This window comes from Bos grunniens, chromosome 21 (assembly GCF_055505025.1).
Source record: "Bos grunniens cultivar Pamir isolate PY7600 chromosome 21, Bosgru_T2T1.0, whole genome shotgun sequence".
Classification (NCBI taxonomy): domain Eukaryota; kingdom Metazoa; phylum Chordata; class Mammalia; order Artiodactyla; family Bovidae; genus Bos; species Bos grunniens.
Window position 1 is genome coordinate 46277294 of NC_141185.1, and position 16703 is coordinate 46293996.

Consider the following 16703-nt stretch of genomic DNA (forward strand, 5'->3'; position numbering starts at 1 on the left):
TGAAACTCCAGTACTTTGGCCACCTCATGCAGAGAATTGACTCATTGGAAAAGACTCTGATGCTGGGAAGGATTGGGGGAAGGAGGGGAAGGGGACAACAGAGGATGAGATGGCTGGATGGCATCACCGACTCAATGGACATGAGTTTGAGTGAACTCTGAGAGTTGGTGATGGACAGGGAGGCCTGGCGTGCTGCAATTCATGGGGTCCCAAAGAGTAGGACATGACTGAGCAACTGAACTAAACTGAACTGAATATTCCATTGTGTATATGTACCACAACTTCTTTAGCCATTCTACTGTTGATGGACATCTAGGTTGCTTCAGTGTTCTAGCTATTGTAAATAGCGCTGCAGTGAACACTGGGGAACATGTGTCTTTTTCAGTTTTGGTTTCCTCAGGGTATATGCCTAGAAGTGGGATTGCTGGGTCATATGGTGGTTTTATTCCTAGTTTGTAAGGAACTTCCATACCATCTTCCATAGTGGCTGTATCAATTTACATTCCCACCAACAGTGCAAGAGGATTCCCTTTTCTCCACACCCTCTTCAGCATTTGTTGTTTGCATACTTTTTGATAATGGTCATTCTGACCGGTGTGAGGTGATAGTCTCACCAGTTTTGATTTGCATTTCTCTAATAATAATCAATATCAAGCCTCTTTTCACATGTTTGTTAGCCATCTGCGTGTCTTCTTTAGAGAAATGTCTTGTGTAGGTCTTTTGCCCCACTTTTTGATTTGGTTGTTTGTTTTTCTGGTAGTGAGTTGTATGAGCTGCTTGTATATTTTGGAAATTAATCGTCTGTCAGCTGTTTCATCTGCTATTATTTTCTCCCATTCTGAGGGTTGTCTTTTCACCTTGCTTATAGTTTCCTTTGCTGTGCAAAACCTTTTAAGTTTAATCAGATCCCACTTGTTTATTTTTTTTTTTTAAATCTCCATTACTCTAGGAGGTGGGTCATAGAGGTTGTTGCTTTGATTTATGTCATTGAGTGTTCTGCCTATGCTTTCCTCTAAGAGTTTTATAGTTTCTGACCTTACATTTAGGTCTTGAATCCATTTTGAGTTTATCTTTGTATATAATGTTAGGAAATGTTCTAATTTGGTTCTTTTACATCAACATCCTCAGAATTCTTAAACCATTCAAACAACAGTTCCAAGTTCAAAACCTCATTAAACTATCACTTCGTCAGGTATGGATGAGAAGTGACACATAAAATTAATCCTTGCCTGACCCATAAAGAAAAAATACAACATATTGTTGAAACACATAACAGAAAATTTGGATAAGTAAAGGTACTCTGAGTGCTATAAAGGAGCCCATTCCCTTAAATGAATCACAACACGTACTTCCAGTTCAAATTACTGTAGAATTCTTTTCTCAGACCTCATATGATTTTGACATTCATATGGGAGAGTGTGAGGACAAGAGATTTTTAGAAAAACAAATCGATAGGAGGATAGAAAGAGTTTCCTAACCTGATGTCAGAGTGTCCTGCAAAACTGCTGTAAGTAAAACAGTGCAGCATCAGTGCAGAACACACTGAAGTCGTGCAGTGTAAGAAAAGTGCAGAAACACACCCATTCAAAATGAGTTTAAACCCAAAAGCAGTTAGTCATAGAGGGAAGAAGAGTTTTTTAAAAATGAACACTATAAAACTACAGTAACTTTTTTTAAGGACATTAAAGAATGTGTTCATTGCTTCATTGTGTCCAACACTTTGTGACCCCATAGACTGTAGCCCTCTAGGCTCCTGTACCCATGGCATCCTCCAGGCATGAATACTGGAGTGGGTAGCCATTCTCTTCTCCAGGGAATCTTCCTGACCTGAGCATCGAACCCAGGTCTTCTGCATTGTAGGTAGATTCTTTACCATCTGAGCCACCAGGGAAGCCTAAGGACTGTTAAAGAAGACCTAAATAAATGAAAAGGCATTGTATATTTATGGATCAAAAAACATAATATTATACACATGACAGTAAATTGATCTACAGATTCAACATAATCCCCATCAAAACCCCAGCTTCTTTGCAGAAATTGGCAAGCTGATCCTAAAATTTATATGGAAATATAAACGACCCAAGATAGCCAAAGCAATCTAGAGAAAGAACAAAGTTAGAGGGTTCAGACATGTCAATTTCAAAACTTACTACAATAATAAGACAGTGCAGTACTAACATGGGCTTCCTTGGTGGCTCAGCACTAAAGGACCCACCTGCTAATGCAGGAGACGCAGGTTTGATCGCTGCATCAAATAGTCACTCCAGTATTCTTGCCTGGGAAATCTCACAGACAGAGGTATCTGGCAGGCTGCAGTCCACACTGTCCATGGGATTGCAAAGAGTCGGATGTGACTTACTGACGGAACAGCAACATGGTGCTAACCTAGCATAGACACATGGATTGATGAAATTGAATTTGAAGTCTAGAGACAAATCCATGTATCTATGTCAGGTGATTTTCTACAAGAGTGACAATACCAATTCAATGAGAGAAGAACAATTGCTTCCTCATTGGCGAAGAACAACTGAATATGCAAATGCAAAAGAATGAACTTGGACTCTTAGCATATAAGGTATTCAGATCAGATCAGATCAGATCAGTCGCTCAGTCGTGTCTGACTCTCTGCGATCCCATGAATTGCAGCATGCCAGGCCTCCCTGTCCATCACCAACTCCCGGAGTTCACTGAGACTCACGTCCATCGAGTCAGTGATGCCATCCGGCCATCTCATCCTCTGTCATCCCCTTCTCCTCCTGCCCCCAATCCCTCCCAGTATCAGAGTCTTTTCCAATGAGTCAACTCTTCACATGAGGTGGCCAAAGTACTGGAGTTTCAGCTTTAGCATCATTCCTTCCAAAGAAATCCCAGGGCTGATCTCCTTCACAATGGACTGGTTGGATCTTCTTGCAGTCCAAGGGACTCTCAAGAGTCTTTTCCAACACCACAGTTCAAAAGCATCAATTCTTTGGCACTCAGCCTTCTTCACAGTCCAACTCTCACATCCATACATGAGCACAGGAAAAACCATAGCCTTGACTAGACGAACCTTTGTTGGCAAAGTAATGTCTCTGCTTTTCAATATGCTATCTAGGTTGGTCATAACTTTCCTTCCAAGGAGTAAGCGTCTTTTATTTTCATGGCTGCAGTCACCATCTGCAGTGATTTTGGAGCCCAGAAAAATAAAGTCTGACAGTGTTTCCACTGTTTCCCCATCTATTTCCCATGAAGTGGTATTACAAAGCATTAACTCAAAATTCATCAGAGACCTAAATTTAAGAGCTAGAGCAATAAAGCCTTTGAAAGGAACTCTGTAGCCATACATCTTCATGCTTTGGATTAGGAGATGGTTTCTTAGATATGACATGAAAAACAACAAAAATAGATGAATGGGACTACATGAAAACTTAAAGTTTTGTTGCTACAAGGGATGTGACCAAGAAAGTGGACAGCCCACAGAATGGGAAAAAATATTTTAAAAGCATATACATGAAAAGGAACTTGTTTCTAGGCCTGTTTGTAAGTCCAACAAAGTTAGCCTAGTTACCCAACAAACACAATTGGCTATAGAGTTCTGCACTGTAATAGGTTTATGATACTTTCCACACAAATAATGCATAAAAAGCAAACACAGAATAAAACATTCTTCATCTTACATTACAGGACCTTGAAAAACTGCAGTAGTACAGTTACAATAGCTGACATACAGGGGCACACTTGCATCTTTGAAAGTTCTCAACTTGAAGGTTCATATGTAAGGGACTTACTGCAAACTATACACTGAACAGTGACTTTTAGGCTACGTGAATTGTATCTCAATAATGTTGTTGGAAAATTATAAAAAACAATTGTATAAGACAGAAAGTGGTCAACTAATTAAAGAGGAATAAATAAAATGAAAGCCCAAACCCACCGCATACAACAGAATAAATTCTGCCTGGATTAAAGTGCCTCAGTGTAGTCATTAAACTGGAATAGAACTACCAGGATGGGAAAGACCTTTTCAAGCATAAAACAAATGACAAGAAAAAATTGATATGTGTTATTAGTACAGAAAAGTTTAAGAGCCGAATGTTAATTTTTTTCCTGTAATTCAGCTCACCCCTACACACAAGCCTCCATTTTTGCTCTAAGCAGGAAAACCCAAACTTGGCTGTAGCTTATGCTTTTATGCACAGTGATTTCTGAACCTTAACCTGCTCAATTAGGGGTTGGCCCTGTGCTTTTCAATCCTCCCCAGGGGTGGTCTCAGTTTCTGAGGAGGAAAAGAGGATGAAAGGAAACTTAGGAAGCTGTCTGGCTCTGAAGGAGGGCAATCTGATCCTTACAGCTGGGCTTCCCTCCTCCCTACCATCTCTAAATATTCGCTGGAAGGACTGATGCTGAGGCTGAAGCTCCAATACATTGGCCACTAATGGGGAGAGCCGATTCATTGGAAAAGACACTGATACTGGAAAACACTGAGGGCAGGAGGAGAAGAACGGTGCAACATAGGATGAGATGATTGGATGGTATCACCAACTCAATGGACAAGAGTTTGAGCAAACTCTGGGAGATGGTGAAGTACAGGGAAGTCTGGCCTGCTGCAGTTCATGGGGTCACAAAGAATTGGAAACAATTGAGCAACTGAACAGCAACTTTCCTTTGGCCAGCTCACCCCTGTAGCTGGTCTCTGGCAATGCCGCCATAGCACGCATGAGCTCACAAGGTTGTTTTATTTTAATTTTTTAATATCGGTCTTTATTTATTTTTGCCATGCTTCACTGCATGCGGGATCTTAGTTCCCCACCCAGGGATCGAACCTGTGCCCCCTGCATTGGGAGCACAGAGTCTTAACCAGTAGACCGACAGGGAAGTTTACACAAGGTTGTTTATACTGCACTGTGCTTTCGTTTCAGTGTCCTGGACGTTGCCTGGGTCGAATTGTGAGGATGCAGCAGCATCACATAATTTGTCAGCACCCCAACAGTTCTCAGTCCGGCTGTGATGACACAAAGAGGTACTGGCCCCACCCTAGGGCAGCACACAACCTCTCCCACCTCAGATAAGCACTATGATGTCTGGGAATGGCTCATCCCTCCCATACACCACCTCTCATAATGCACAGTTCATACTCAATTATAACTTCTTACAGTGCCATTCTCAGTAGTGTATGTTATGCTGTTGCTGTTCCATCACTGAGGCGTGTCTGACTCTTTGCAACCCCATGGACTGCAGCATGCAGTCTGTAGGGAAACCCTGTCCTTCAGCATCTCCCAAAGTTTGCTCAAATTTATGTCCATTGAGTCGGTGATTCTTTCTAACCATCTCATCACCTTGATTTCCTTTAGGATTGATTGGTTTGATCTCCTTGCTATCCAAGGGACTCAAAAAAGTCTTCTCTTGAATATATCCCAATTAGAAAGCATCAGTTCTTCGGTGCTCAGCCTGCTTTATGGTCCAGTTCTCACATCGGTACATGCCTACTGGAAAAAACATAGCTTTGACTGTACAGACTTTTGTTGGCAAGATGATGTTTCCACTTCTTAATATGCTGTCTAGGTTTGTCATAGCTTTCCTTCAAAGGAGAAAGCATCTTTTAATTTCATGGCTGCAGTCATCATCCACAGTGGTTTGGAAGCCTGAGAAAAGAAAATCTGTCACTGCTTCCCCTTTTTCCCCTTCTTTTGGCATGAAGAGACTGGACGCCATGATCTTATTAGGCTTTTGAATGTTGAGTTTCAAGCCAGCTTTTTCACTCTGCTCTCTCATCCTTATCAGGAGGCTTTTCAGTCTCTCTTCACTTTCTGCCATTAGAGTGGAGTGGTATCATCTGCATATCTGAGGTTGTTGATGTGTCTCCCAGCAATGTTGATTCCCGCTTGTACTTCATCCAGCCCGGCATTTTGGATGATGGACTCTATGTAAAAGTTAAAGAAGCAGGGTGACATATACATCCTTGACATCCTCCTTTCCCAATTTGGAACCAGTCCATTGTTCCATGTCCTGTTCTGTTACTTCTTGACTCGCATACAGGCTTCTCAGGAGACAGGTAAGGTGGTATGGTATTCCCTTCTCTTCTTGGAATTTCCCACAAGTTTTTGTGATCCACGTGATCCACACAATCAAAGGCTTTAGCATAGTTGATAAAGCAAAGAAGAAGTAGAAGTGTAGGTCACTCGGTCATGTGCGACTCTTTGCAACCCCCATGGCCTGTAGCTTGCCAGGCTTCTCTGCCTGTGGGGTTTTCCAGGCAAGAATACTGAAGTGGGTTGCCATTCCCTTCTCCAGGATCTTCCTGACCCAGGGATCGAACTCATGTCTCTTGCATTGCAGGAAGATTCTTTACTGTCTGAGCTATCAGGGAAGCAAAAGTAGAAGTTTTTCTGGAATTCCCTTGGTTTCTGTATGTTCCGGCAAATGTTGGCAATTTGATCTCTGGTCCTCTGCCTTTTTGAAACCCAGCCTGTACATCTGGAAGTTCTCAGTTCACAGACTGCTAAAGACTAGCTTGAAGGATTTTGAGCATAACCTTCCTAGCATGTGAAATGAACACAATTGTACAATAGTTTAAACATTCTTTGGCATTGCCCTTCTTTGGGATTGGGTTGAAAACTGACCTTTTCCAGTCCCATGGCCACGCTGAGTTTTCAAAATTCATCAGTTCCCTTTAATTTACAGATTAAATCTGTATCCTAGTGTTTTCAATTATTCTAAATTTATTCCTCTGTTTAGAAACTGTTTGATTAGGACGTTGGGACAGTGGGTTGGCAGAGAATAAAGTAAACGTTTATCTTGTTGAGGGGCTTACACAAGAAGAATGCTTCTGTCTTGTATAAAAGTCTGAACTGGTAGATGGTTTAGAGGGTAGAAGAGCTCTGCTCCCTGAGATCACTCCGAGACATAGATGCCTTCCTTCTGGCGGCTCCACCACCCTAGAGAAACGTGCTGCAGCCAGAGGAAGTGAGGAGAGAGCCGAGAGGGCCGCCAGTGGAATCTGGAGTTCTGCCACCCTCCTCTTGGTGTAACTTTGAACTTTCTGAGCTCCTGATCTTCAGATTGGGCTATTACTGTCCGTGTCAAATTATGGTTGGGAAGTTGTTTTTTAATTGAAGTGTAGTTGATTGACACAAGTGTGTGTTAGTTTCTGCTCTACAGCCAAGTGATTTAGTTATACATATTTACATCTTCTTCTTTAATATTCTTCTCCATTATAGTTTATCGTAGGATATTGAATGTAGTTCTGTGCTACACATTAGGAATTTGTTTATCCATCCTATATATAGAAGCTTACGTCTGCTAATATCAGCCTCCCACTCAGTCCCTCCCTAACCCCCCTCCCTTGGCAACCACCAGTCTGTTCTGTCAGTGATTCTGTTTCTGCTTCATAGGTAGGTTCATTTGTGTCATTGCTTAGATCCCACTCATAAGTGATACCACATGGTATTTGTCTTTCTTTTCTGATTTCACTGAGTATGATAATGTCTAGTTGCATCCATGTATTCCATCCTTTTTGTGGCCGAGTAGTATTCCAAATGTATGTCTACTACATTCATCCATTCCTCTGCTGATGGACACGGGTTGTTTCCATGTCTGGCTATGTGAATAGTGATGCTATGAACATCGGGGTGCTTGTGTCCTTTTTATTTTTAGTTTGTCCAGTATATACCCCGGAGTGGGATTGCTGGATCATATGGTAACTCTTGTCAGTTTTCTGAGGAACCTCCATACTGTTTTCCACAGTGGCTGCACCAACGTACATTCCCACTAGCAGGGCAGGGGGTTCCCTTTTCCCCACACCCTCTCTAGCATTTGTTTTAAGACTCTTTAATGATGTTCATTCTGACTGGTGTGAGGTAGTTCCTCACTGTAATTTTGATTTGCATTTCTCTAGTAATTAGGGATGTTGAGTACCTTTTCCTGTGTTTATTGGCCATCTGTATTTCTTTTTTGGAGAAATGTCTATTTAGGTCTTCTACCTATTTTTGGATAGGTTTTTTTATGTTGTTGTTGAGTTGTATGAGTTCTTTGTACATCTTGGAAGTTAAGCCCTTACTGGTTGCATTGTTTGCAAATATTTTCTCCCATTCTGTAGATTGTCTTGTGTCTGGGAGGTTTTGATTAACTGGTTTAGTGTGAAGCACTTAGCAGCCTGAGTCATAGCAAATGCCCACTCTGTGGCTCTTCCTTCCTCCTCTACATCGTGAGTTACTGGGGAAAATGAGATGACCCTGACCATTGGCTCAGTTTCCATTTTGAGCCTTCACTAAGTTTTGTCAATGTAGTGTCAGCTGCATTTCCTATTCCCAACACAATTCCAGCCAGAACCATTCTCCTTGAATGGAAAATGTTCAGAACAGCCACCTTGATTCTCAACAGAAAACCTAGTTTCCAATTTTGTTCAGAAGATAGAGCCCACACACTGATTGATATGTATCATCCCAGATGTTTTACTATGCATGCTCAAAGATATATTTATTTTACAAACACACGAGGTTTGTGCTTTCTTTATAATAAACAAGACATATTTTGTATGAAACGTGTTTTTTTTCCTACTTATCAATATGTTATTGACTTTTCCCCCATCTGAGTACATAAGGGTCACTTCATTCTTTTGAATTGTTGTATTTACTATTACCTCATTCTTGTCCATTGCTGATGGACATTTAATTGTTTCCATTTTTGGCTATTGCAAACAAATGCTACAGTAAACATCCTGGAATATATATCTTTATGCATAAAGGGTAATACTCTTACAGGATAGATTTTAGATATGGACTTAAATCGACAGACATGCTCATCTGGATACTGCTAAATTACCATCAAACTGTCTCTACCAACAATATATGAGAGTCCCCCTTTTTACCAACTTTATATAGATTTCCAATGTTTTAAAAATTTTGCCAATCTGATGGATGAAAATTTATATCTTAATGTAATTTGTACTTTTCTGTTTTGTATGATTTTTGGCTCTTTGTGTTTTTTCTCTAACTGATCCACTTCTTTCCTTCTTTACCACCAATCTGTTTGGCCAAGCCATCCTACTAATCTCCCTCCATCCACCCATGATCCTTCTAACCCAGGCTCCATACTGCAGCCACAGTAATCGATTCCAAAATGCAAATCTGATCCTACCATCACCACACCCATCTCCCTGCTAGATTAACAACACTTTAGAGGCTTCACTTGCTCTTAGGACAAAGGTTGACCAAAATTGACTATGTGGCCTATAAAATATTGCACAGTCAAGTCCCACCTCCCTACACAGCCTCATCTGGGACCTCAGTCTGTCTCACTCTTTGTGTTCCAGTCACACTGTCCTTTCAGTTCCTTGAGTATGCCATTCACTTTCCAACTACTTTTTGGCAGCCAAAACAGGAAGCAAAAAAATATTCATGATAATAGAGAGGAGAACAAGGCATGGAAAGATCTACCAAGAGGGTATCCGATTAAGTAGGGTTTTGGAGAAAGAGATATGCAAAAGAACTTAAAAGGGAGACATTTTTAAAAGAAATAATAGAAGAAAAATTCCTTGACCCAAGGAGGAAAAAAAAAGAGTCAAATTGCCTTTTATTTTCTCTATTGTTTCTGCTTCATCCAAGGTTGGCCATTCAGCTTTAATCCTAGTGCTTTTCTTTCATGCTGTTACTTTTCCCCAAATATCTGGTGGTTTATGGAAGCAAGACTAGGTTAGTTTAGAGAGCTTCTGTGGGTGGGTTTCTTTTGAAGTTTACTGGCCTCACTGTCCCCCACAGACCTCTTCTGCTGAGTGGGTGGGCTCGCTGAAGGTAGGTGAGGCATTAAATCTCACTTTACAATGCAGTGGGTAGGCGGGAGACACCCACTTGCCATAGTAGGGCCTCAGTAGATATTAGAGGGTGTTTAATCTGGTAGACTGCAGTCCATGGGGTCCCTAAGAGTCAGACATGACTGAGTGACTTCACTTTCACTTTTCACTTTCATGTATTGGAGAGGGAAATGGCAACCCACTCCAGTGTTCTTGCCTGGAAAATCCCAGGGATGGGGCAGCCTGGTGGGCTACCATCTATGGGGTCGCACAGAGTCGGACACGACTGAAGTGACTTAGCAGCAGCAGCAATAGGGAGTAACATTATTTGTGGCCATGGGTAGAGAATCAGTGGTGAGTGGGGTGTCTACTAGCCTCTTTTATTGACTCTGGGAAGAGTTTGGGAGGTGTGGCTTCCATTGTGGAAAAAGTTTTAAAGGGAGTGAGAATTATCAGGGTAGAACTAGCTCACATATAGGAAGACAACACGGGGATCTGAGGAAATGCTTGAGGACTGAGAGAGTTTGTTCCCCAGAGCAATTCCTAACCTCAGCCACAAGTCAGAATTCCCTGGGAAGTTTCTTTAAAATAAAGATTCTTGGGCTCTCATTGGGACTTAATGAATTAGAATCTTTGGAAGGGAATGGAAGCTGGCAATCTACATCTCTTTTGTCTTTTTTTTTTTTTTTAATTCTTTCTGAATCTACATCTTTTTTAAGCTGCCCACATACTTCTGATAATAAGGCAGATTTGAAATCTGTTGCCCTATAGAATCAGTAAGTTCCATCTGGCTGATGATGAAAGGGGTTATTTGAGGCAGGAGCAGAGCTGGACTGAAGAGGAATGAGAAATTGAGAAAGACTAGAAACAGGGTTACTTTGTGATTTCTGCTGCCATTTCTACTTTCATGTTTTACATAGAAAAACATATGAGCTCCACTTGTGTGCTCATTGTTGGTATACAGACTATGAGCCCCCAGCTCGGGCATCACGATCTGCAGTCCCATCCCTGGCCGTGAGGAAGTGATGCTCTCTATTGGAGCAATCTTGCATTCTTTTACTGAGTTCTCAAGTGACCAGGCTCTTGGGTTTCAGCATCTTCACTGGTGTCCAGCTCCATGTTCCTGTATCATCTTGTATATTTAGGAAGCTGAATAGTTTCTTCTGACTTCCCACTGACCCTATCTTCTATTGAAGCAGAAAAAGTAGCTGTATTAAGGTCCTGTGGGCTGGAAACAACAGAAGTCAACTTGGAATGGTTTATACAAAGATAGTGGGAGAGTTCTTAAGATAGGACAGCCATTCTTAGATACAACAATTTGGTATCTTTTAAAATGTATTCTCTGAATATTCTTGGAATGTTGGTTCAACTCTTTTTAGTAGAAACCTTGGTCTATCTCTGTCCTGTTGTCTAAAGGAACCCAACTTTTGGCCCCATAAGTTTCATCCCCACTGGGGAAAATAAAAACCCTCCAGTTAACAGGAAACCCTTATCCCTCTTCCTCTTATAAATCTTATAATCAGTTTGATGTGACAATATTGCTTAAGGAAACCCTTTGATGGAGTCTTCCCCCTACCTGCTAATCAAAGTATTGCTTCCAACTATGTGTAATACTCTTGCAATTTAGCAGGCACACACACTCTGTTTGAGAAGTTCAGGTTATCAGAATTTTCTCCATCTTATCGTATTTCCAGTGGTGTTTCTCACTCCTTATAGATTATGTGCTTGGATAAGCAGGCTTTTATAGGAACACAAAAACATTCCAATCCAAAGGGATGATTCTGTGAAACCTCAGGAGGGACTATTACTACGAAATGAATAGTCATTAGGGTTGTTTCTCTTCTCATCTCTGCAGAATGTTATTTTTTCTATTTCCCTGGCCCTTATGGCAGAGTACGGCCACTGCTACTCCAGCCTTCATGTTTACATGTCTTGCTCCAGCAACTTCCAAATTCCTGGGAGAAAGACAGTGACAACTAGCTCAGGTTAGGGCCCTCTTCCAGTCATCTTTGGGGATGGGGAGATAGTCTCATGTGATACAAATACATTAGTTCCAGGAGCTCTGCCCTAGAGAACAACAGATATCCCAAAATGGGTCCTCTGAGGTGGCTCACTCTCTAGGGTAAATACCTTTTCAGTAATCAGAGGGCATTCAGCAGGCACATGAAAAGATGCTGAACATCACTAATCCTCAGAGCAATGTATATCAAACCCACTATGAGACATCACCTCACACCTGTCAGAAGGTCTATTGTCAAAAAGACACCAAATAATAAATGTTGGTGAGGATGAGAAAAAAAGGACCCCTTGTACACTATTAGTGGGGTTGTAAATTAGCACAGCCACTATGGAGAACAATATGGAGATTCCTTAAAAACAACTGCCAGATGATCCAGAAATTCCAGTGCTGAGTATAAACCTGAAGAAAATGAAAACACTAATTAAAAAAGATGATGTGCTACTGTATCACACAGGGAACTCTGCTCAGTGTTATGTGGCAGCCTGGATTGGAGAGGAGTTTGGGGTGAATGGATATACATGTATGTATGGCTGAGTCCCTTTACTGTTCACCTGAAACCATCACAACATTGTTAATTGACTATACTCCAATAAAAAATTCAAAATTTAAAGAAAAAATATATGCACCCCAATTTTCATAGCAGCATTATTTGTAATAGCCAGGATGTGGAAACAACCTAAGTAGCTATCAACAAATGAATGAATAAAGAGAAGTTGTGGTGTGTGTTTGTGTGTGTATATGAATGGTATACAATGAAATGGTATTCTACCATAAAAAAAGAAATTTTGCCATTTACAACATCTTGGATAGACCTGGAGTGTACGTATGCTTAGTAAAGCAAGTCAGACAGAGAAAGAGAGATACCATATGATATCACTTATATGTGGAATCTAAGAAATGAAACACATGAATGTCTAAAACAGAAACAGTCTCATAGGCACAGAAACAAGCTAGTGGTTACCAAACAGGGAAAGAGGTGAAGGAAGGGCAAGATAGGAGTAGGAGGTTTAAGAGGTGTCAGCTACTAGGTATAAAATAAACAAGATATGAGAGTGTGATATACAGCACAGGGTATATGCTGTGCTGTGCTGTGCTTAGTCACTCAGTTGTGTCCAACTCTGCAACCCTATGGACTGTAGCCCACCAGACTCCTCTGTCCATGGGATTCTCCAGGCAAGAATACTGAAGTGAGTTGCAATTCCCTTCTCCAGGGGATCTTCCCAACCCAGGGCTCAAACCCAGGTCTCCTGCTTTGCAGGCAGATTCTTTACTATGTGAATCACCAGGGAAGCCCTTGTTGTACATTTGAAACTGACATAATATTGCAAATCACTGATACTTCATTTAAAAAAATTAAGTACCTACTATGTAGGGTAGTTGTGAAGAATAAATGGGTCAGTCTGTGGGAAAGTATTTGGAAAGTTCTCTGGCACATGGTTATACACATAAATATACACACACAGTGGACCCTTTCTGACAACAACAAAGGCAGAGGTCCATTAACTTTCTGATCTGCTTTAAAGGGCAAAGCAACTAAAGGCAGATCCTTCTTCCCAAAAGGTCTCACTACCAAAGTGGAATCATATATGTCTTCTTCTCGGGAGCAGACCCATAGCTTTGGTAAGTGTTCCCTGGGGTCCATGGTGCCCACAGAGCGAGCGCTGCTGTCAGCACAAGAGAAGCAGGTGGCCTCCCAGACTGTGACGTTCCCCGAGGGCAGCAAGAAGCCACCGGCCCAGCTAAGAAGTGAGCTGGTCCAGCGTCCGAGTGATGGTGTGTCCTCAGTGGAAGCGCAGGCACTTCCCATAATGGGCACGAGGGCTCACCTACAGGTTCATACTCATACCAGAATATATTTCAAGTGCTTATACAGACAGAACTTAGTTTGTTAACAAATGTATCACTGTCCTCTTCCTCACCTGAACCGACTGCTCCAACTCCTCCAGAGAGTGGGGTTTTTTCCTCCCAAAGTCATTTTTTTTATTTATATTTTTATTGAAGGATAATTGCTTTACAGAATTTTGTTATTTTCTGTCAAACGTCAACATGAATCAGCCATAAGTATACATATATCCCCTCCCTTTTGAACCTCCCTCCCATCTCCTGCCTTATCTCATCCCTCTAGGTTGATACAGAGCCCCTGTTTGAGTTTCCTGAGCCATAAGGCAAATTCCTCTTGGCTATCTATTTTACATATGGTAATGTAAGTTTCCATGTTACTCTCTCCATACGTCTCACCCTCTCCTTCCCTTTCCCCATGTCCATAAGTCTGTTCTCTGTCTGTTTCTGCATTGCTGCCCTGTAAATAAGTTCTTCAGTACCATTTTTCTAGATTCCGTATATATGCATTAGAATATGATATTTACCTTTCTCTTTCTGACTTACTTCACTCTGTATTATAGGTTCTAGATTCATCCACCTCATCAGAACTGACTCAAATGAATTCTTTTTATGGCTGAGTAATATTCCATTGTGTATATGCACCAGAACTTCTTTCTCCATTCTTCTGTTGATGGACATCTAGGTTGCTTCCGTGTTCTAGCTATTGTAAATAGTGCTGCAATGAACAATGGGATACATGTGTCTTTTTCAATTTTGGTTTCCTCAGGGTATATGCCAAGAAGTGGGATTGCTGGGTCATATGGTAGTTTTATTCCTAGTTTTTTAAGGAATCTCCATACTGTCTTCCATAGTGGCTGTATCAATTTACATTCCCACCAACAGTGCAAGAAGGTTCCCTTTTCTCCACACCCTCTTCAGCATTTATTGTTTGCAGACTTTTTGATAGTGGCCATTCTGACTGATGAGAAGTGATGTCTCATTGTAGCTTTGCTTTGCATTTCTCTAATAATGAGCGATGTTGAGCATCTTTTCATGTGTTTGTTAGCCATATGTATGTCTTCTTTGGAGAAATGTCTTGTTTAGGTCTTTTTCCCACTTTTTGATTGGATTGTTTGTTTTTCTGGCATTGAGTGTATGAGCTGCTTGTATATTTTGGAAATTAATCCTTTGTCAGTTGTTTCATTTGCTATTATTTTCTCCCATTCTGAGGGATGTCTTTTCACCTTGCTTATAGTTTCCTTTGCTATGCAAAAGCTTTTAAGTTTAATCAGGTTCCACTTGTTTACTTTTGTTTTTATTTTTGTTACTCTAGGAGGTGGGTCATAGAGGATGTTGCTTTGATTTATGTCATTGAGTGTTCTGCCTATGTTTCCCTCTAAGCATTTTATAGTTTCTGGCCTTATATTTAGGTCTTTAATCCATTTGGAGTTTATCTTGTGTATGGTGTTAAGAATTGTTCTAATTTAATTATTTTACATGTAGCTGTCCAGTTTTCCCAGCATCATTTATTGAAGAGGCTGTCTTTGCCCCATTGTATATTCTTGCCTCCTTTGTCAAAAATAAGGTACCCATAGGTGCATGGGTTTATTTCTGCGCTTTCTATCTTGTTCCATTGGTCTATAATTCTGTTTTTGTGCCAGTACCATACTGTCTTGATGACTGTAGCTTTGTAGTATAATCTGAAGTCAAAAAGGTTGATTCCTCCAGCTCAATTCTTCTTTCTCAAGACTGCTTTGGCTATTTAGGGTCCTTTGTGTTTCCATATGAACTGTGAAATTTTTTGTTCTAGTTCTGTGAAAATTGCCATTGGTAATTTGATAGGGATCACATTGAATCTGTAGATTGTATTTGGTAGTATAGTCATTTTCACAATATTGATCCTTACTACCCAGGAACATGGAATATCTCTCCATCTATTTATGTCATCTTTTATTTCTTTCATTGGTGTCTTATAATTTTCTGTGTACAGTTCTTTTGTCTCCTTAGGTAAGTTTATTCCTAGATATTTTATTGTTTTTGTTGCAATGGTGAATGGGATTGATTCCTTAATTTCTCTTTCTGATTCTTCATTGTTAGTGTATAGAAATGCAAGTGATTTCTGTGTATTGATTTTGTATTCTGCAACTTTGCTAAATTCACTGATTAGCTCTAATAATTTTCTGATACTGTCTTTAGGGTTTTCTATGTACAGTGTCATGTCACCTGCAAACATTGAGAGCTTTACTTCTTCTTTTCTAATCTAGATTCGTTTTATTTCTTTTTCTTCTCTGATTTCTGTAGCTAGGACTTCCAGAACTATGTTGAATAATAGTAGTGAAAGTGGACATCCTTGTCTTGCTCCTAATGTTAGGGGAAATGCTTTCAGTTTTTCACCATTGAGAATAATGTTTGCTGTAGGCTTATCATATATGGCCTTTACTATGTTAAGGTAAGTTCCTTCTATGCCCATTTTTTGAAGAGTTTTAGTCATAAATTGGTGCTGAATTTGGTCAAAGGCTTTTTTCTGCATCTATTGAGATGATATGGTTTTTATCTTTCAATTTGTAATATGGTGTATCACATTGATTGATCTGCTTATATTGAAGAATCCTTCCATTACTGGAATAAAACTAACTTGATCATGGTGCATGAGCTTTTTGACGTATTGCTGAATTCTGTTTGCTAAAATTTTGTTGAGGATTTTTGCATCTATGATCATCAGTGATATTGGCCTGTAGTTTTCTTTTTTTCTGTTGTCTTTGTCTGGGTTTGGTATCAGGGTGATGGTGGCCTCATAGAAAGAGTTTGGAAGTGTTCCTTCCTCTGCAATTTTTTGAAAGAGTTTTAGACAGTTAGGCATTATCTCTTCTCTAATCCAACAACACATTAAAAAGATCATACACCATGACCAAGTGGGCTTTATCCCAGGGATGCAAGGATTCTTCAATATCTGCAAATCAATCAATGTAATACACCACATTAACAAATTGAAAAATAAAAGCCATATGATTATCTCAATAGATGTAGAGAAAGCCTTTGACAAAATTCAACATCCATTTATGATAAAAACTCTCCAGAAAGCAGGAATAGAAGGAA

General features: G+C 40.4%; 1 protein-coding gene across 13 annotated transcripts in view; it reads left to right on the forward strand.

Moving 5' to 3' along the window:
- ADAMTSL3 (ADAMTS like 3) overlaps window positions 1-16703 on the forward strand; it is a 376400-nt gene that overhangs the window by 346831 nt on the left and 12866 nt on the right. For 8 of the 13 annotated variants that reach the window (XR_015149986.1, XR_015149987.1, XR_015149984.1 and 5 more), the window contains one exon: window positions 4899-4999. The exons of the other annotated variants lie outside the window; for them this stretch is intronic. Coding sequence is in view for 4 of the 8 variants with exons in the window: in XM_086364278.1 (XP_086220404.1) it covers window positions 4899-4999 (101 nt within the window). In the remaining 4 variants the exon portion in view is untranslated. The remainder of the gene's footprint in view (window positions 1-4898; window positions 5000-16703) is intronic. 13 annotated transcript variants of the gene reach the window in all.